General features: G+C 48.0%; 1 protein-coding gene across 3 annotated transcripts in view; it reads left to right on the top strand.

The window, feature by feature from the left end:
* Nucleotides 1-628: 628 nt before the first annotated feature.
* LRCH2 (leucine rich repeats and calponin homology domain containing 2) overlaps nt 629-21,874 on the top strand; it is a 281,372-nt gene continuing 260,126 nt past the window's right edge. For all 3 annotated transcript variants that reach the window (XM_082262513.1, XM_082262512.1, XM_082262511.1), the window contains exon 1: nt 629-987. In XM_082262513.1, the coding sequence (XP_082118639.1) occupies nt 663-987 (325 nt within the window). In that variant the 5' untranslated portion in view covers nt 629-662. The remainder of the gene's footprint in view (nt 988-21,874) is intronic.

Genomic DNA, 21,874 nt, shown 5'->3' with positions numbered 1-21,874 from the left:
ACCCGACCCGCCCACAGCAACCGATGATGTAATTGGTTGGCAAGATGCGATTGGGAGGCCGAACAGCTTCCTGAGTTCCTGTGGCAGTGGGAAGTGAGTTTTAGAGAGCGGACCAGCACCGTACCAGCACCACTGTAACAACCTACTGCCTGGCAGTAAAAAATGAGCAGATGGCTGGCTAAGTTGGGGTTATTTTGCCGTGGCACACCTGGGGACCCTTCACAGCACACCAGTGTGCCGCAGCACACTGGTTGAGAAACTCTGGTGTATGCAATAATGTACGCTGTGAATCATCCAGGTGCATGTGTATTTATTTAACAGTCATTGATTCACCAGCAATGAATGTCATATTCTCTGTGGCACAAATGAAAGTTCCACTTCTCCATTCAGTATCAATGTCTGTTATGAACACCTCAGTGTGAGGCCTGGAGTTCCTCCCTCAGTGTACAGAGCAGATTGGCCACCCCCCTCTTACACCGACATTGGCTGACTCCTCTCAGAGTTGCAGCTTTGTTTTGGTTTGTCCCCCGTGCAGGTTTCCGCCCCGCCCACCCTCCTCCCCGGCTTTTGGTACAGCCCCTCTCTCAGCGGCGAAAGCGCATGCGCACAGAGCCGAGCACTTGCTAACGGAGTCATTCTAGCAGGGCTATTCCCTGGCAGAAATGGCGGCGAGTCAGACGGCGGCGCTAGCCGTTGTGGGGGTCCCCGGTGGACAGATAGGAGGCGGTCCGGGCCCGGGAGGGGTAGTGCCCGGCGCAGGGGTACTGCTGGGCACGGCGGGCAGTATGTGCCTGGGGGCAGTATCAGGGGTGCCCAGCTTCCCTCATGGACCGCACTGGAGCACGGGCACTATTTACCAGAACACGGCGAGGAGCCTGGACCGGGCCCTGGAGGAGGCGCTCACCACCGGCATCCTCAACCTGAGCGGGAGGAAGCTGAGGGACTTCCCGGGCAGCGGCTACGATCTGACGGACACCACACAAGCAGGTGCGGCCATTGTCAGTGACCCTCCGACCGATCCGGGCACACCATTGTCCTACACCAACACTCCATCATTATCCCTCCATCATAACCCCTATCCTCCCTCTATCATAACCCCTGTCATCCTTCTGTCATCCCTCCGTCATAACCCCTATCATCCCTCTGTCATCCCTCCATCATAACCCCCATCATCCCTCTGTCATCCCTCCATCCTAACCCCCATCATCCCTCCATCATAACCCCCATCATCCCTCTGTCATCCCTCCATCATAACCCCTATCATCCCTATGTCATCCCTCCATCATAACCCCCATCATCCCTCTGTCATCCCTCCATCATAACCCCTATCATCCCTATGTCATCCCTCCATCATAACCCCCATCATCCCTCTGTCATCCCTCCATCATAACCCCAACCATCCCTCTGTCATCCCTCCATCATAACCCCTGTCATCCTTCCATCATAACCCCCATCATCCCTCTGTCATCCCTCCATCATAACCCCCATCATCCCTCTGTCATCCCTCCATCATAACCCCCATCATCCCTCTGTCATCCCTCCATCATAACCCCCATCACCCCTCTGTCATCCCTCCGCCATAACCCCTATCATCCCTCCATCATAACCCCTGTCATCCCTCTATCATAACCCCCATCATCCCTCTGTCATCCCTCCATCCTAACCCCCATCATCCCTCTGTCATCCCTCCATCGTAACCCCTGTCATCCTTCTGTCATCTGTCTATCACCTCTCCATCATCATCATCCTTGTATCACCTCTCCATCATCATCCTTGTATCACCTCTCCATCGTCATCCTTGTGTCACCTCTCCATCATCATCATCATCCTTGTATCACCTCTCCATCATCATCCTCACATCACCTCTCCATCATCATCCTTGCATTACCTCTCCATCATCATCCTTGCATTACCTCTCCATCATCATCCTTGCATTACCTCTCCATCATCATCCTTGCATTACCTCTCCATCATCATCCTTGCCTCACCTCTCCATCATCATCCTTGCCTCACCTCTCCATCATCATCCTTGCCTCACCTCTCCATCATCATCCTTGCCTCACCTCTCCATCATCATCCTTGCCTCACCTCTCCATCATCATCCTTGTATCACCTCTCCATCATCATCCTTGTATCTCCTCTCCATCATCATCCTTGTATCTCCTCTCCATCATCATCCTTGTATCACCTCTCCATCATCATCATCCTTGTATCACCTCTCCATCATCATCATCCTTGTATCACCTCTCCATCATCATCCTTGTATCACCTCTCCATCATCATCCTTGTATCACCTCTCCATCATCATCCTTGTATCACCTCTCCATCATTATCATCATCATCCTTGTATCACCTCTCCATCAATCATCATCATCTTTCTATCACCTCTCCATCAATCATCATCATCCTTGTATCCCCTCTTCATCATCAGCATCATCCTTGTATCCCCTCTCCATCATCAGCATCATCCTTGTATCACCTCTCCATCATCAGCATCATCATTGTATCACCTCTCCATCATCATCATCATCCTTGTATCACCTCTCCATCATCATCATCATCATCATCATCCTTGTATCACCTCTCCATCATCATCCTTGTATCACCTCAACATCATCATCATCCTTGTATCACCTCAACATCATCATCATCATCCTTGTATCACCTCTCCATCATCAGCATCATCCTTGTATCACCTCTCCATCATCAGCATCATCCATGTATCACCTCTCCATCATCAGCATCATCCATGTATCACCTCTCCATCATCAGCATCATCCTTGTATCACCTCTCCATCATCAGCATCATCCTTGTATCACCTCTCCATCATCAGCATCATCCTTGTATCACCTCTCCATCATCAGCATCATCCTTGTATCACCTCTCCATCATCAGCATCATCCTTGTATCACCTCTCCATCATCAGCATCATCCTTGTATCACCTCTCCATCATCAGCATCATCCTTGTATCACCTCTCCATCATCAGCATCATCCATGTATCGCCTCTCCATCATCATCATCATCATCATCATCATCATCATCATCATCATTTTATTACCTCTCCATCATCAGCATCATCCATGTATCGCCTCTCCATCATCATCATCATCATCATCATCATCATCATCATTTTATTACCTCTCCATCATCAGCATCATCCTTGTATCACCTCTCCATCATCAGCATCATCCTTGTATCACCTCTCCATCATCAGCATCATCCATGTATCACCTCTCCATCATCAGCATCATCCATGTATCACCTCTCCATCATCAGCATCATCCTTGTATCACCTCTCCATCATCAGCATCATCCTTGTATCACCTCTCCATCATCAGCATCATCCTTGTATCACCTCTCCATCATCAGCATCATCCTTGTATCACCTCTCCATCATCAGCATCATCCTTGTATCACCTCTCCATCATCAGCATCATCATCATCATTTTATTACCTCTCCATCATCAGCATCATCCTTGTATCACCTCTCCATCATCAGCATCATCCTTGTATCACCTCTCCATCATCAGCATCATCCTTGTATCACCTCTCCATCATCAGCATCATCCATGTATCACCTCTCCATCATCAGCATCATCCTTTTGTCACCTCTCCTTTATCATAATCATCATCATCATCATCATGCTTTTGTCTCCTCCCGTCATCCTCCTCCTCGTCCCCCCGTCATCCTCCTCCTCGTCCCCCCGTCGTCTCTCCATCCCCCGCCTCCCCCCCGTCGTCTCTCCATCCCCCGCCTCCCCCCCGTCGTCTCTCCATCCCCCCCCCCCCGTCGTCTCTCCATCCCCCCCCCCCCCGTCGTCTCTCCATCCCCCCCCTCCCCCCCGTCGTCTCTCCATCCCCCCCTCCCCCCCGTCGTCTCTCCATCCTGCCCCCCCCCCGTCGTCTCTCCATCCTCCCCCCCCCCCCCCGTCGTCTCTCCATCCCCCCCCCCCCCGTCGTCTCTCCATCCCCCCCCCCCCGTCGTCTCTCCATCCTCCTCCCCCCCCCCCCCGTCGTCTCTCCATCCTCCTCCTCCACCTCCCGTCGTCTCTCCATCCTCCTACTCCTGTCATCTCTCCATCCTCCTCCTGTCATCTCCCCATCCTCCTCCTCCTCCTGTCATCTCTCCATCCTCCTCCTCCTGTCATCTCTCCATCCTCCTCCTCCTGTCATCTCTCCATCCTCCAGTCATCCTCCAGTCATCCTTCAGTCATACCTCCAACATGCATCTGTTATCCTGTGATCCCTTCTTCATCTTCATCCTTCTGTCATCCTGACAACATATCTCTTTCATCCCTCCATCATCCCCCTGTCATACCTCCCAACATCCTTCCTGCAAACCTTTGACCTTCCTCCTCTAACATCTCTCTGACAGCGGCCAAATTTCCTCCAGCACCCCTCCTACATTCTTCTCACCTGCTCAGCCTACCAGGGGAGGGCCTGGACCTGTGCAGAGGTGGACTTTAGGGCCCCTTACACACTGTGATGTCTGGTTAATGTATATGAATCCCAGTGTTCTGGTATGCTCAAGAAGCACAATTTCCCCTGCACCAAGTAGTACTTGCATTTAAGTACAGCATTCTGCTTTGTCCAGCCACAGCCTGCTGTAGACTTTGACAGGGGGGCAGGACGCTGTACCAAAATGCTGGGATGCACACACAGCAGCTTGACACCCCCCCCCCCTGTGCAAGGGGCCAAAAGCAACCTGTCATCTGGTCAATAAAGGTGTATATAGCCTCCTTTGTGCTTCAGATCAGACACAGTCCAGTGAAATACATCCAACTGTGCCACTTCATTCATGTCTATGCACAGTAGTGCAATGTGCTGTGTTGCTGTGCACTGACATTCAGTGCTTACTGTGCGCTGTCATAAGATGCTACATTTCTGTGTTTTATCACATTGCGGTGTTAAATGGGGCACTTAGAAAACAATTTGTTTTCTTTGTGCCCTGGTGGTGACTAACGTTGACTAACGTGACTAGCGGAAAAACACAGGTCACTGCACTGTGTGAATGAGGCCTTGAAGGCCTGATCAGTTACTACACATCACTAGTACATCAGTTCTAAAGTCGGTCATACACTGAGCAAATTTCTTTCCTGCAACCATGGCTAGCGATAATCGCATGAAAAATCCGGCAGGATGGATGTACCCAAGTGGATTGATCGATCAACTTGGTACAATCAGCCTGCCCATACATGTTTCGAATCTAAGCTGGTTCCTGCTAAACCACCTGAGATTCTAACCGTTTATAGCTGGCTTAAGAACTAGAAGATTGCAGTTGGATAACTACAATTTGTGAAGTTATCCTGCTACTCTTTGAAGCACCATCTTATCAGAGTCCAATCCAGTGGTTCTCAACTCCTGTCCTCAGGACCCACTAACGCAGCACTTTTTATGGATTTCAGTTATCTTGCAAACCTGGCCTGTTAGTTGTTCCGAGGACAGTAGTTGAGAACCATTGCTCTAGTCTGAGGGTCATGTCTCTGCTGTTAATTGGTGCCTCTCCAATGTCAGACATTGATAAGAAGGTGAAGTGGTTTACTCCAGTGTAGGCAAACAAGGAAATAAAGGCAGATTTCGGCAGTTCATGCAGGAAATGTCAAAGCTGGCATTGATAAAGGAAACTCATCAGTGACTAATGGACTAAAGTTGGGAATGGTGGTTTTAGCACAGTAGAGTAGCAAAGTGCAATCTTTTCCTGGATGTAATGTTTATATTATCAACTTTATCTGTCTGTTTCCATGTGCTGCTGCACCATCGTCTTGCTTTTGTTTACACAGCAATAACATTTCTCCTGATCTTTGTCATATAGTCATTACAGCATGTCACTGTATAATGACCACTTTAAAAAAATCATTAATAGGTATGCCATTGAATGTCTTTCCAATATTGGTGGTGTAATATAAAGGTACTATCTGAGCTTAGATAATTAAAGTATACCTAGCAAACAATTTGTTGTTCACATACTACACTATGGTGGCTCTTTTGTTTACATCTTTATGAGCCCATCGGGTGTGCTTATCATGGAGATACCCTTCGATTTGTGGGGAGTCCAAGTCTGCGTTGCTTGTTTGGTGTAAAGGAGATGGCTAATTCATTCTATACAAGGCACTTCTAGACCACTCTATAATTTTGAGGGTGTCGTGTGCTTCATCTTACGCTAAAGCTGGTTTTTCAAATTACTCTCAGCAAATACCAGTACTTTGATCGACTCCTTTTAAAGACTTTTTATCATTGATAGGTTTACATTAAAAATATATATAACCTGTCAGTAGATTTAAATGTTTACTAGTAAATGATGTGCCCAAGGGTAGATAATGTAGGATAACTTCTATTACTTTTGTTATCCAAGCCCTCTACCCGAGCTTCTTTTTAGAACTAGTTTCACCTTGCTATCCAGGTCTAACCCCCTAATGATGTAAACAGTTCATACGTTACTTTGAGACAGACGTACTGTAGGTAATGCATAGGTTTAGGTCACGGGGATGGAGCCCATTGAAAACTTTATTGTAGCCAGACCTTGTTCCTTTTCTGAGAATAGGGACATGCTATTTTCACCTCACATGCACTACATTGCATATCGCAGTAGTAGGCCTCATGCACATGGATGCTAAGCAGCAGTAAAATCCGCATTGCTTTCTGGTGCCCGGGGTGCCAGGTACAGTTGCCAATTTATCTGCTCAAGTACTATGCTGCTTCTCAAATGGGCCTCTTTTACAACTAGGGAGAAGTGTCGTACATGCATGCGTGTGTAAACGATGCAGAGGCCATCAGTGCCGGTGCTGACCAGAGCACAGATGCATAGCCATTAACTTGTATTGGAGGTTGTACACATCATGCTGGGTGTTTTCCACCTCAGCACATAGGACCCACTAAGCGTGCGTGTGCTTGGGGCTGTAGTAGTGAGTTGGGGTGTTTGAAAATAATCGGCGCATCGATGCATCGCGATTCAGCTTTGCTCGATTCTGCATTGATGCAGAGATCAGCTGAATTGTGATTGCGCTGACGTCATCCCGGCTCCTCCCCTTTGTCACATTCATTTAATGGCTTATTATTAATGGGAAGGCGCTTGGTTATTTTTATTTACATCTATAATTTACCTGCTGCCCCTTTAATTGTAAAAATACAATGATTATTAGAAGTAAAAAAGGCGCTGGTATAGATAAAATATTATTTATACTAGGGTAGAAGTTAAAGTGCTTAGTACTAGTGTACAAATAATGCTGTGAGTATTCAAAATAAAGTGCTTCATTTAATGGCGGCTTAGCAGAGACTCAAACCCAGCCACCTATGTGTTGCCACCTTCCACCAATCCCCCTTCTCTCTCCCCTCATCATCCCGCCCCCTCACCAGCCAATAGAAAGTAACCCCCAGTGTATGAGTCCATGAGGAGCCATGCTGTGTGCACGGGGACATGGAGGGCTGGGTCTGGGGGCGGCTAAGCCTGCCCATGCTGATGCTCCTGCTGATGAGTGATGGCGGCCGGGCTTATGGAACTCCGGGGAGGAGACGGGAGCCATTAGTATTCCCAGCCAGAGGTGTGACGGAGAACTATGAGGTAGAGCCAGGTGAGGGTGCCGCGGGGGGGGGGGGGAGGGGGGATGGGACGGGTGGGTTTCGACACTTAGGGGACTGGACATAGCGAGGGAGGTGCCAGACTGCACTGTCCAAGTTGACCAATACCCTCCCTCACCAACAACCTGTTGCTATATTATACTGTTCCTTCTGCCACCCCTCCCCATTACCATAGGGCTCCCCTGCCCAATGTCACCACGGACCAAGTCCCATCCTTATTGGCCAGCCTCCATACAGTCCTCTGTCCTCACCCCCCCCCCGCACCTCTATTCAGCGAGCATGCAAATATGACAATAAAACAAAAAATGGTGTGTAAAAGCTGTTTTAAAGGTTGTATATTAATTGTGTGCTAGCTGTTAACTAATCATACAGCCCTCGCTTCTTGATTTCTAATGCAGATATGACAGCATGTCCCCCAGCTGGCTGTCAAACTGCCTGATGTCCTCCACAGCCCGTTCCTCCCCCAACAGGTCCCACTATCTCTCGCCCATCCCAATTCCCAGTCTCCCACCCCTACCCCTTGCAACCCTGAACAATCTTGGGTCCCACCCATTCTTATCTCTGGACCCCCCCCCATCCTTCAGTTCCTATCACCCACACACCAGACTTCTCCATCAAATATTATTTCTGGACTCTTCCAGCCTTCCATTACTATCCTCAGATTCTTCCATCCTTCCTTTCTTATTAATGGATTCCTCCTACCCTATCCCCAGACTCCTCCATCCTTCCTTTTCCTATTCATCAATTCCTTCTACCTTATCCCCAGACTCCTCCATCCTTCCTTTCCTATTCATCAATTCCTCCTACCCTATCCCCAGACTCCTCCATCCTTCCTTTCCTATTCATCAATTCCTCCTACCTTATCCCCAGACTACTCCATCCTTCCTTTACTATTGATCAATTCCTCCTACCCTATCCCCAGACTCCTCCATCCTTCCTTTCCTATTCATCAATTCCTCCTGCCCTATCCCCAGACTCCTCCATCCTTCCTTTCCTATTAATCAATTCCTCCTACCCTATCCCCAGACTCCTCCATCCTTCCTTTCCTATTCATCAATTCCTCCTACCCTATCCCCAGACTCCTCCATCCTTCCTTTCCTATTCATCAATTCCTCCTACCTTATCCCCAGACTCCTCCATCCTTCCTTTCCTATTCATCAATTCCTCCTACCTTATCCCCAGACTACTCCATCCTTCCTTTTACTATTGATCAATTCCTCCTACCCTATCCCCAGACTCCTCCATCCTTCCTTTTCCTATTCATCAATTCCTCCTACCTTATCCCCAGACTCCTCCATCCTTCCTTTCCTATTCATCAATTCCTCCTACCTTATCCCCAGACTACTCCATCCTTCCTTTTACTATTGATCAATTCCTCCTACCCTATCCCCAGACTCCTCCATCCTTCCTTTCCTATTCATCAATTCTTCCTACCTTATCCCCAGACTCCTCCATCCTTCCTTTCCTTTTCGATTCCTCCTTCCTTCAGTTCTTCGAAATACTTGAATTTGTTGATGAAAGCCATAGGCAGTAATCGTGATGCATCGTGGAATCGAATCATTGACAGGATAATCGTAATCAAATCGAATAGTGAGACCACTAAATATAGTAGTGAGGAGGGATTCTCCTAATGCTACTGTGCGTTTGACTAACCGCCATCTTTACGATCAATCTGTTGTGTGTATGCTGGTTATTTTACACATCAGTGTTGGCTTAATTAGTATTGTAGGTAGTTTAGTTTATGATCAGGCATGAAGATAGCACTAAGGGTTGTCAAGATTAATATTCTGCCTTTACCAGTCATTCCTTGTACAGTGACCAAATGGTCCCTTGTTAGCTCAGGAACCTAATGTATTGTCCATGATTTTTTAATTGCACATGTAGGTCCCTTTCTACTCCCCATGATACCTCTGCTCAGTGTCTACAGGCGTTCTGCTTATTCAGGGAATTACCCTTCTCCTTATCTCACTCCGGGAATTTTTGTTTCAATATTCTCTCTTCATTCTAGATATGTTATATTCTTTCGTTTTGCTCTCCTGGATGTAAATACGGTACTTTACAGTTTCTAGCCACTTCTTGCTGGTTCCTTGTTGGAAAAGCAAATACCGGTTTCTTGCCATAGGGCATTAGCTTTGTTTTTGTGCCTGTTTCTCACGTTTGGTCTCCAGCTGGACAATTGCTCATCTGTGTGTTGTGTGCACTGTGCTTTTTAGAACCTCTGTTCTTTAATAAATGTAAGTAGTCTGTCCAAGGTACTGTCTTCATTTACAACAAATGCAAGTGGCCTGGCCTTGGAGCACCATTATGTTATTATAAGGTAATTGTCTTGGGGTTCTTTCACACAGGCTTTCCACCCGGCGGACTCCGTTTTTGCTTAGCAGGGGGGTCGATCCGCCGATCCCTGCTAAACAGGCGGATGACAGGTCTGTCTCCGCTTACTTTGCAGAGATGGACCGGCCAGATCCCCGCTCTCCTCTATGGGAGATCAGATGAAAATGGACCGCCTGTCCTTTTTCATTCCATCCGATCCGATCCTCTAGATGGGTGGAAAATAGGGTTTTCATCTATCTGGATTTCATGGACAGTATCAGATCAGATAGCAGTGGGTGTCAGCAGACATGTCACCGCTGACATCTGCAGCTCCATAGGGGTGAATGGAGCATCCGATCAGGTCCGTCTGAAAAAACTGACATGTGGACCTGATCAGAAAGCTTGTATGAAATGGGCCTCATGCTTGCTATGGTTCGAGAACATCTACAAGGATAATTGCTCCAATATTTTCTGTCATGTTTTTTCATGTATTTTTATTGCATTTGCAGAGTGTGTGCAAGTACTGTATGCCATTATAATGCTATAATTGCATATTTCCCTGGCCTGTCTCAAGGGAGTTGCCTGCTTGGACATATAACCATTAACTTAAAACAAAACTAAACCTGCTGATTTTTAATTTCCAAAAAGAAAAGTAGAAGTAAATGCAAAGAAAAAAAAAATGTGAACAGCAGGCAGACTCTTTACTGCAGAAGAGACCTGTAAAGACTACTTACCTACCTGTTCACAATCCTCTGTGGAATGTGCACCGTGCCAGAGTGCAGTGAGTTCCTGGAAGAAGCCAGGTAGATGCCTGCAAGAACCCACATGGCGTTGAAGCATAGGGGATTATTCTTGCCTTCAGTTGTTTTAAATTCAAAGCATGCCTTGAATAATAACACTTTCTAGTGTGCCGATGTTTCCTTTCAACTGGACGGTCAAACCAAAAAATGGTTGGTTTTCTAGCCGATCACACGTGCAGCACTATGGCAATTGCAGATCAAACCAAGCCTAAAATAGCAGCTTCCTTGGCTGCAAAGAATAGGAGGGTTTGGTTACACTTTAACATGCATATAGTGGGGCTCAGGCAATCTTTTTGGCTTTCTCTTTAGAACGTACAAGCAGTTATCCTGTGGGATTCCAACTATATAATGTATACAGGCTTTTTCAGTAAAATAAATTCCAATAACCTATAGCAAAGTAATCAGTTTATTAACCAATGAAATTATACCCAATGGTCAGATGAGCAAGAGTTAAAATATAACTAAAGGCAAAACTTTTTTTTTTGGATTATAGTAATAGAGGAGAAATCTTCCAATGGGGATGCTAGGGGTCCCCAAAGAAATCCCTAAGGCCCTGTATACACTTGAGCGTTTTTCAGATTGTAAAACGCTCATCTCTGAAGTCTCAAAATGCCCAACAAGCAAAATCCCATTCATTTCAATGGCCTCTGTCCCCTTTTGAGCGTTTTGTCACCTTAAGCAAAACGCCTGAAGCTCAAAGTACATGAGCTTCTTTTTTTGGCAGATTACAAGCATTTTTTTGTTAGATGTCAATGCCTGCCTCCAAACACCTGCAAAAAATTGCCTGAAAACTACGCTCATGTGTGAATGGAGTCTTAATTTGCAGGGATTTCCTTTCACTTCCTGTTTGCTTATGGGACAGGAATTAAAGGAAAATTTCCACAATGGGACACAGATCATGAAAAAAAAAAAAATCTGACGGGTTATAACCCTCTCTTAGAATGTCCAAAATAAAAATAAATGTTTTGCCCATCGTTCAACTTTAAGGATTAGGAAGAAATGTAGACCTTAAGTCTGTAAAGTCCTTTTTTTTTTTTCTATTAAGATAACAAACATGTTGTATTTACCTGCTCTGTGGAATGAGTTTGCACAGAGCAGTCCGAAACCTCCTCTTCTCGGGGTGCTTCTCATGAGTTACATATATTTTGAAGCACAGATTAACCTCTTCCTGTCCCGTCCATGCTATAGCCGAAAGACGGCTACAACGCGGACCTTAATTGCCGGGAGGGCGTCCATGTACGTCCTTCTGTGCATGAGCTGCCTGTGCGCTCCCTCTGTCATCAGCGAGTCCATGAGATCCCGGCCCCTTACCACGTGATCAGCTGTCAGCCAACGACAGCTGATCACGTGATATAAACAGCAGCCTGCGATCAGCTTTTTTTTTTTTTACTTCTCACGCTATCCACGTGAGGATAAAAAAAAAAGCTGATCACCGCTGCTGTCAGCGGGACATCGGTCCTGAAGAGGAGAGGAGCATCTATGCCCACCAGTGCTGCCTATCAGTGCCCATCTGTGCCACCTTATCAGTGTTGCCTTACCAGTGCCCATCAGCGCAGTGAAGCATATCGGGGCCGATCAGTGCCACCTCATCAGCGCACATCAACGAAGGAGAAAAATTACCTGTTTGCTAAATTTTAATTTTCGGTCATTTTTTGTTAAGCAAAAAATAGAAACCCCAATAGTGATTAAATACCACCAAAAGAAAGGTCTATTTGTTTGAAAAAATATATAAAAATTGAATTTGGGTACAGTGTTGCATGACCGCGCAATTGTTTAAAGTGCGGCAGCGCTGAAAGCTGAGAATTGTCCTGGGCAGTAAGGGGGTTTAAGTGCCCAGTAGGCAAGTGGTTAAAAAACCTCAATGAGATTTGAAAAAGAACATTGATCAAAATTGGAGAACGCTTTTAGATACCTCCCAGTTATTGGTATTAATCTGGCATCTTGTGCTAATTTCATTAATTATCTGACAAATCCTATTTAACTGGCAGCCTAACTTTCCAGTTTTCACTGACTTTGCAAGATGGTGAGTCGTTCTGAAGTGACTGAAACCCTCTGGCAGCAAAACGTTCAGATGAAGGCCAAAGGGGTGACCCTTTCAGCCATAGCAAGAGAAGTCGTTCCAAATCTGTGATTTCTAGAATATTGCATCTTTACAACATCACAAACTCATTCATGTGCTCAAAGAAGGCTGATCGCCAATCAAAGACAAATGCAAGATAATGCGGAGAATCCCAATGGACAATCGGTTGAACACTGCATCTGCGAAAGCCCACTCTGCAGTGCCCAAACCTCTCGCTGGCAGAATCAAAAGGCTAGACTAACCTTTGCTAAGAAGCTTGTTGTGTGGATAGAGGAGAATTGGTCCAAAGTTCACTTTTAGTGATGAAAGCAAGTTTATTTTATTTGGGTCCGATGGGAAACATTATGTTCGTTGTCAAACTGGGGAAAGACTGAACTCAAAGTGTGTAAAGAAGTCGGTGGAAGATGGAAGGGGAAGTGTCATGGTTTGGGGAATGTTTTCTGAAGCAGGAATTGGGCTTATTATACAACTACATGGCAGAGTGAATGCAAATGTTAATCAGAACCTTCGACAACATGCTGTTCCTTCCCTCTGTTCATCACCCAATCAGCCAGAAATTTTCATGCATGACAATACCCCCTGTCACAAAGCAAATAGGGTAAAGCAGTTCCTTTTGAAGCTGAAAACCTTGAAATAATAAAAATGGCCAGCCCAGAGTCTTGATCTAAACCCAATAGAAAACCTGTGGAAAATCCTTGGTGACAAAGTTATGGTCAAGAAACCCACTACAGTCACCTAATTGTGGAAGAGACTGGAAGAAGAGTGGAACAAAATCGCACCAGAGCAGTGTGATAGACTAGTCCTGTGGCTACAGATGTGTTGACGTCGTTCAAAGCAAGGGCCTGTACACGTTCAGAAATTTTAGTTGTGGTCTTTCTCTGTGCTACAGTCATTGCTGTTTTCTACAAAATAAAAGTGTTTTTGTTTAAGTATCCTGGTTATTGAAAAAAAAAATGCTGTTCTATTAGCATGGTATAGCCACACCAAAAATCCCATCAAATGTTGAGGAATGAAGATTACTAATTTTGATCTCCAGTGTATGTACAGTGGATATAAAAAGTCTACACACCCCTTTTTAAAATGTCAGGTTTCTGTGATGTAAAAAAATAAGACAATGATAAATAATTTTTATTACTTTTTCCACCTTTTTATTGTGACCTATAAACCTTACAGTTCAGTTGAACAACAAACTGAAATCTTTTAGGTGAGGTTTTCTTTGAGGGAAGTAAAAATAAAAAAATAAAATATGGTTGCGAAAGTGTGCACTAGGGCTGAACGATAGTCGATGTGACATCGACTATCGTGCTGTGGGCGTGGGCGATAGTCACATCGCCGAAGATACGATGTAAGGCATAGGCATTAGGCAGGGAGAAGTCGGGATGACTCACAGTGGTTGTAGCAGAACAGCCGACATCCGTCCCACACGTTCAGTCTGCCTGCCTGCAGCTAGCCAGTTCTCCAGCTGATGGTAATATGATCCTAGAGTGAGGAGCTCTGCTCCTCCCTGTAACCAATCAGCGGCTCACAGCACACTGACACTGAAGAACTGGAAACAAGCTTGTATTGTAACAGTTCAGAGTGAAGAGTCGAGTCAGTACGTGTGGGACTGGACGGATGTCATGTCAGGCTGTGTTCTTCTACCTCCTGCCACCATTGAGTCCCGACTGTGCCTAATCCACACTGACTGTCACTGTCAATCCCTACAATAACATTAACCCTGGCCTGCCCTGGCTGTATGGTGCAATCTCCATTTACAATCAGAAGAAGGCTGCGCTGCTGCAATACTTCCATTATTTCCTCTCAATATCGCAATTTATATTGTTGGAAAAAAAAATATCGCAATGTACTTTTTTTCCAATATCGTGCAGCCCTAGACTGTGCACTCCCTTAAACCTAATACTTTGTTGAAGCACCTTTTTGATTTTATTACAGCACTTAGTCTTTTTGGGTAGGAGTCTATCAGCATGGCACATCTTGACTTGGCAATATTTGCCCACTTCTCGTTGCAAAAACGCTCCAAATATGTCAGGTTGCGAGGGCATCTCGTGTGCACAGCCCTCTTCATATCACCCCACAGATTTTCAATCGGATTTAGGTCCGGGCTCTGGCTGGGCCATTCCAAAACTTTCATCTTCTTCTGGTGAAGCTATTTCTTTTATTTGGATGTATGCTTTGGGTCATTGTCATGCCAAAAGATGAAGGTCCTCTTCATGTTCCGCTTTCTAGCAGAAGCCTGAAGGTTTTTTGCCAATATTGACTGGTATGTGGAACTGTTCATAATTCCCTCTACCTTGACCAAGGCCTCTGTTCCAGCTGAAGAAAAACAGCCCCAAAGCATGATGCTGCCACCACCATGCTTCACTATGGGTATGGTGTTTTTATTTCTCTTACGTCCTCCGTCAGTCGCCGCCTCTTCATATTCGTCACATATGGGGTATTAGACTTTGCTCCGAAGGAGTAGCTAGGCAACAGAATATGTTAATAAAGCTTTTAACATATCCAACATATCCCACCCTCAAGGGGTGGTCCCCTCAGTCAATACCCTCCTACTTCCTGCAACCATATCTCAGTTTTAATGTCTAGCTTGTCAGGAGTGACTGGCTCTCTCTGTGCTGGGACTTTATGTCCCAGACTCTTTCTTCTTTTTAATATTTTGGTTTGAGTTTTTCTCTCTACCTTTACTTAGCTGTTGTTTTATCAGCGTTAGTTAGTTCTTCGGACGAAGAGGATCATGCGGACTGGGTCTCGGGCTGATCCCCCTGGTCGCAGGTCGTGGGTCAGTGGCTTCCCAGTCTGCCATCGAGCGTTCAGCCAGGTAACGCTCCTGGCATAGTGAACGACCCATCCCTGTTCGGTGCAGGGATGCTTGGTGAGGTGGCTACCTCACTGGACGCTGTGCGGTTTCTTAACCCACGTTCGGAGCGTCTTGTATGCGACTCTCCCTGCCTCATGTGTAGCGGCTTGTTCGCCTGTGCGGGTCCCCCACACCGTGGTGAGGTAAGTGTATTTATGTGGGGACCTGTCTGTCTGGAGGGGTGTCAGTCTGGGACTGTGTAACCTGTCTCTATGCACACTGTTTGTCTCCCTATCTCTCGGCTGCATGCTGTGGGCTGCAAGGGGGGGGGGGAGTTGTGTGGCACTATGAGTGTCAGCATGATCAGTGTGGAAAGCTGTGTGCTGTGGGGCATGTTTTATGGCATATTTGGGCACTTACAGCGATCGCTGCGGCGATCGGTTCTGTTTTTTTACATACAGACATGTGTGCATTACTGCACTGTGGAGCGACGGTTTCGGCGCCAAAAGACGCCATTTTGCCTGCCCTCGCTCCGGCCGCATGTTTTACATGCATGGCGGCCATTTTCTTGTAGCCTCCATAGGTTTACATAGAGCGCCCTAGCAGCATCACTTCCTCTTCCCAGGAACACCGATCGAGGCAGCAGCAGCGGCGAGGGTCTCCTCAGGTTTTATCCTTCTGTTTCTTGCTATCCATTGCCTGTGTTCAGTTTACATATCCCTGTGGGGGTCTCATTGTGCTTAGTGTGACGCGGTGGGCTGCGCTTGCCGCGCTTGCTGAAAGGGGCAGTTAACCCTTGGTTGTCTGGCATTACAGGGGCAATGGATTCTCAGGAGGGCAAATTTCCTACAGTATTGGTGGAAAGCCAGGGGACCGCTGCTTCCCCCCCAGGGGGGGATTTAGCCACTATTGTGGCTGGCCTTGCTGCTCAGGTGCAAATGCTGGTGGCTGCTCAATCTACCAAAAGGCCCAGAGTTGTGCTCTCCTCTGATTCTGAGGGTGAAGGTGATGGGGCTGTTCTAGCTGGGGCTTCCCTATCGGGGTCCCGCTCCTCTCTTGATCTAGTGGGGTCTGAGGTGGAGGCTGAAGTTGAGGGGGTTGATAATTCTCCCCCTGGCTCGCCTGAAGAGCTTGCAATCATGGATGAGTTGATTGCTTCTATTAAGCAAACGCTACGTTTGCAGGACGAAGTGTGTCCCCCCGCTGCCTTGGCGGCTTATGGGACGCAGAGGAAACGCAGGACGCCACAGGTTTTCCCCTGCAATGCTGATTTTCAGCGCGCTGTTAAGGATCAATGGCGCGATCTGCGCAAACCTTTTGCGGTACCAAGTAGATTCAAGCTGCGTTATCCTTTTTCACCTGCCACTGATGAAAGGTGGTGCGTGCCTCCACCAGTGGATCATGCGATTGCGGTTTTGAACAAGGCCACTGCGATTCCTGCAGAGGGTTCACCCATTTTCCGTGATGCCACAGATAGGAGACTGGAGTCTCTGGCCCGTCATACGTATTCTGTTACGGGTTCTATGCTTAAAGCTCTGTTTGCTTCTCTCATGGCGGCCCAGGCGATCTCAATTTGGACGCAGATGCTTAGGCGCGTCTTGGTGGCCGACTCGGCCTCGCCGGCGACCCTGGATATGGTGGATCAGATCCACCAGGGTGTCATGTATCTGTGTGATGCGGACCTGGACCTGATTCCGTTGGCTGCACGGGTGCACAGTGTGGCGGTGTTGTCTCGCCGCCTGGTTTGGTTAAAATGTTGGTCGGTGGACCAATCTTCGCGTAAGACCTTAGCCAATCTGCCTTATGATGGGTCTCGCCTTTTTGGGGAGTCCCTGGATGTGTTGATTAAGGGAATCACCGGGGGTAAGAGCACTCTCTTGCCCCATTTCCCCAAGGCTAAGGGGGCTTCTGGGAAGAAGCATGCTAATTTTCGGCCCCCTCAGGGGTCCTTTCGTGCCTTTCGGCCGCACTACAAGGGCAAGCCGTTCAAAGGTCAAGGCTCTCAGAAGAAGCCCTGGTCTGGTAAGCAGAAGTCCGGCCAATCCGGACCTGCAGCCCATAACAGTTCGGCCTGAAGGGGCGCCCTCACCCAGTTTTGGGGTGGGGGGACGCTTGCTCGGTTTTCTTCAGCCCTGGTTGGCCCGTGTGCGGGACAGATGGGTTCAGGAAATCGTTCGGTCTGGTTACAAGATCGAGTTTCTCTCTCGGCCGGAGAGCAGATTTTTTCCTTCAAATCTTCAACTGTCTCCGGAGCGCCTGCGGGACCTACACCTGGCGGTGCAGGACCTGAGGGCTCAGGGAGTGGTGGTTCCGGTGCCTCATCGGGACAGATTTCGGGGGTTTTATTCAAACCTGTTCACCGTGCCCAGGAAGGAGGGCAAGGTTCGTCCGATTCTGGACTTGAAGGCTCTGAACTGCTCTGTGCGGGTTTGCAAGTTCCGCATGGAATCCCTGCGGTCGGTAGTGGCTGCCCTGGTTCCGGGGGAATTCATGGCCTCCATCGATTTGAAGGATGCGTATCTTCACATCCCCATCTTCGAGGGTCACCAGAGGTACCTTCGATTTGCCATTGCGGAGGATCACTACCAGTTCGTGGCGTTGCCTTTTGGCCTCGCCTCGGCTCCGCGGGTCTTCACCAAGGTGCTTGCACCGGTTCTGGCATTATTGAGGGCCCAGGGCATTTCTGTCCTGGGGTATCTGGACGACATTCTGGTTCGGTCTGCGACCAGCCAGGGTCTGGAGCAGGACCTGTCTGTCACGATGCAAACTCTGCAGGAGTTTGGTTGGACGATAAATTTTCCAAAGTCGGCACTGAGTCCGTCTGTTCGTCTTCCCTACCTGGGAATGATTTTGGACTCGGTGCAGGCGAAGGTCTTCCTGCCGGACGACAAACTCAGAACTCTTCAGGAGGAAGTCAGGTCCCTCCGGGATGTTCCGCAATCGTCTCTACGGACGTGCATGAGATGTCTGGGATTGATGGTCTCGGCCTTCGAGGCGATTCCCTTCGCCCAGTTTCACACGCGGGGTCTCCAAGCGGAGATCCTGTCCAAGTGGGACGGGCGACCTCAATCTCTGGATCTTCAGATCTCGTTGAGTCATCGCACCAGAAAAGACCTTCTGTGGTGGCTCCAGTCCCCGATGGTGTCCGGGGGCAAGTCGTTTCGTCCTATCTCGTGGACGGTAATCACCACGGATGCCAGCCTGTCGGGCTGGGGTGGTGTTCTGGGCGTTCTGTCCGCCCAGGGAACTTGGTCGGAGGGGGAGTCCTCCCTTCCGATCAACATTCTGGAATTGCGTGCGATAAGTCTCTGTCTTCGTCGCTGGACGGACCGGCTGCAGGGCTGCCCGGTTCGGGTGCAGACGGACAATGCCACGGCGGTGGCCTACATCAACCACCAAGGGGGCACCAGGAGTGCCCGAGCGGCTCGGGAAGTGGCCGACATTCTGTCTTGGGCCGAGACTCATGTCCCGGCGATAACGGCGGTTCACATTCCGGGGGTGGAGAACTGGCAGGCGGACTATCTGAGTCGCCAGACCCTGGATCAGGGGGAATGGTCTCTCCACCCGGCTGTCTTCCAGATGTTGTGCGCGAAGTGGGGTCTTCCAGATGTGGACCTGTTCGCGTCACGTCTCAACAACAAGGTGAGGAGGTTCGTGGCACGGACGCGCGACCCTCGGGCAGACGCGTCGGACGCGTTAGTGGCCCCGTGGCATCAGTACAGACTGATGTATGCGTTTCCACCGATCCAGTTGCTGTCCAGGTTCCTTCGCAGGTTTCAATCGGAACGCAACACGGTGATTCTTGTGGCACCGGACTGGCCTCGCCGGTCCTGGTACGCAGACCTCGTGAATCTGGCGGTCGACGCCCCGTGGCGTCTGCCTCTTCGAGACGATCTACTGTCTCAAGGACCGATATACCATCCTGCTTTACAGTCGCTGGCTTTGACGGCCTGGCTGTTGAAACCGAGGTCCTGAAGGAGAGGGGTCTCTCTCCGGAGGTCGTTCATACTTTGATCAACGCGAGGAAGTCTTCCTCTGGGAAGGTTTACTACCGTACTTGGAAGGCCTATTTTGCCTGGTGTGAGTCCAGGGGGTTTTCACCCCGCACGTACTCGGTGTCCCGTGTGCTGTCTTTCCTTCAAGCGGGTGTTGATCAGCGCTTGGCGCTGGCTACGATAAAGGGTCAGGTGTCTGCTCTGGCCGTTCTGTTTCAACGTCCCGTGGCATCCAACCTTTTGGTTGGCACCTTTATTCAGGGTGTGCAGCATCTGGTTCCTCCTAGGAGGGATCCTCTGCCCCCTTGGGACTTGAATCTCGTGCTATCTGTGTTACAACGTGCTCCTTTTGAACAGATCAGGGAGATCTCGTTGTCTATGTTATCCAAAAAGGTCGCCTTTTTTGGTGGCGATCACTTCGGCTCGCAGAGTGTCGGAACTGGCGGCTTTGTCCTGCAAGTCTCCGTACTTGGTTATTCATTTGGATAAGGTGATCTTGCGACCTAATCCTTCCTTTCTTCCGAAACGTGTTTCGGAATTCCATCTTAATGAGGACATTGTCTTGCCTTCGTTGTGCACGAAGCCTAAACATCCACAGGAGGTGAGATTGCACTCTTTGGATGTTGTTCGGGCGATCAGGGTTTACCTTCGATCGACTGAGTCTTTTCGTAAAACGGACTCCTTGTTTGTTCTTCCAGAGGGTCCTCGGAAGGGCATGGCGGCTTCGGCCTCTACCATCGCTAAATGGATCAGACAGACCATTGAACAGGCCTATGCCTTGCAGGGGAAGGTTCCCCCTGTGCCTGTGAAGGCGCACTCTACTAGATCTCTGAGTACGTCTTGGGCCTGTCGTCATGGGGCTTCTGTAGCCCAGGTGTGTAAGGCGGCGACTTGGTCGACCGTGCACACTTTCACAAAATTCTACAAAGTAGATGTTCGGGCATCGGCAGGTGCTTCCTTTGGCCGCAAGGTTCTTAGTGCGGCTGTTCCCTAGGGTCCCTTGTTGGGGACTCCTGGCTGTTGGGATAAGTTTTGTATCCCCTGGTTTTTGCCTTTTCCTGGGTTGTTGCTCCTGTTGAGCACTTGTTTTTTGCTGTTGCCCAGCTGGTTTCCTTCCTTTGGTAAGGTTCCTTTCTTGAAGTGGAAACTGCGTTGCCTTTCGGCGCGGATGTGTTTCCCACCCCTCATGTTTGCACTGCTTTGGGACGTCCCCATATGTGACGAATATGAAGAGGCGGCGACTGTCGGAGGACGTAAGAGAAAACGGAATTTTTGTAAAATCTTACCTGTAAAATTCCTTTCTCTGAGTCCTCCGACAGTCGCCGCCCCCGCCCCTCTTTTGGGGTTTGGTTGTATACTCTACTGCTATTCCACTAAAACTGAGATATGGTTGCAGGAAGTAGGAGGGTATTGACTGAGGGGACCACCCCTTGAGGGTGGGATATGTTGGATATGTTAAAAGCTTTATTAACATATTCTGTTGCCTAGCTACTCCTTCGGAGCAAAGTCTAATACCCCATATGTGACGAATATGAAGAGGCGGCGACTGTCGGAGGACTCAGAGAAAGGAATTTTACAGGTAAGATTTTACAAAAATTCCGTTTTTTGATATGTGCAGTGTTGTTTTTGCGCCAAACATATCTTTTGGAATTATGGCCAAAAAGTTCAACCTTGGTTTCATCAGACCATAACACATTTTCCCACATGCTTTTTGGAGACTTGAGATGTTTTTTTGCAAAATTTAGCCAGGCTTGGATGTTTTTCTTTGTAAGAAAAGGCTTCCGTCTTGCCACTCTACCCCATAGCCCAGACATATGAAGAATACTGGAGATTGTCATCACATGTACCACACAGCCAGTGCTTGCCATATATTCCTGCAGCTCCATTAATGTTGCTGTAGGCCTCTTGGCAGCCTCACTGACCAATTTTCTTCTCGTCTTTTCATTATTGTTAGTGTCACTGTTGTGCCATATTTTCTCCACTTGATGATGACTGTCTTCACTGTGTTCCATGGTATATCTAATGCCTTGGAAATTCTTTTGTACCCTTCTCCTGACTGATACCTTTTAACACTTAGATTCCTCTGATGCTTTTGGAAGCTCTCTGCGGACCATGGCTTTCGCTGTAGGATGCGACTAAGAAAATGTCAAAGACCTACTAGAACAGCTAAAATTTTTGGGGGTTAATCAGAGCCACTTTAAATGATGGCAGGTGTGTACTAAATTTATAATATAGTCCCACGCTTATAGTGCTCAAAAAACCTCTTCAATCACAATCAAACATGAATATTAGAGATGCACGATTCTGTGTAAAATGA

This window comes from Pelophylax lessonae, assembly GCF_965119305.1.
Source record: "Pelophylax lessonae genome assembly, chromosome: 7".
Classification (NCBI taxonomy): Eukaryota; Metazoa; Chordata; class Amphibia; order Anura; family Ranidae; genus Pelophylax; species Pelophylax lessonae.
The sequence above is the reverse complement of the archived record's forward strand: the minus strand, read 5'-3'. Positions and strand labels throughout refer to the sequence as shown.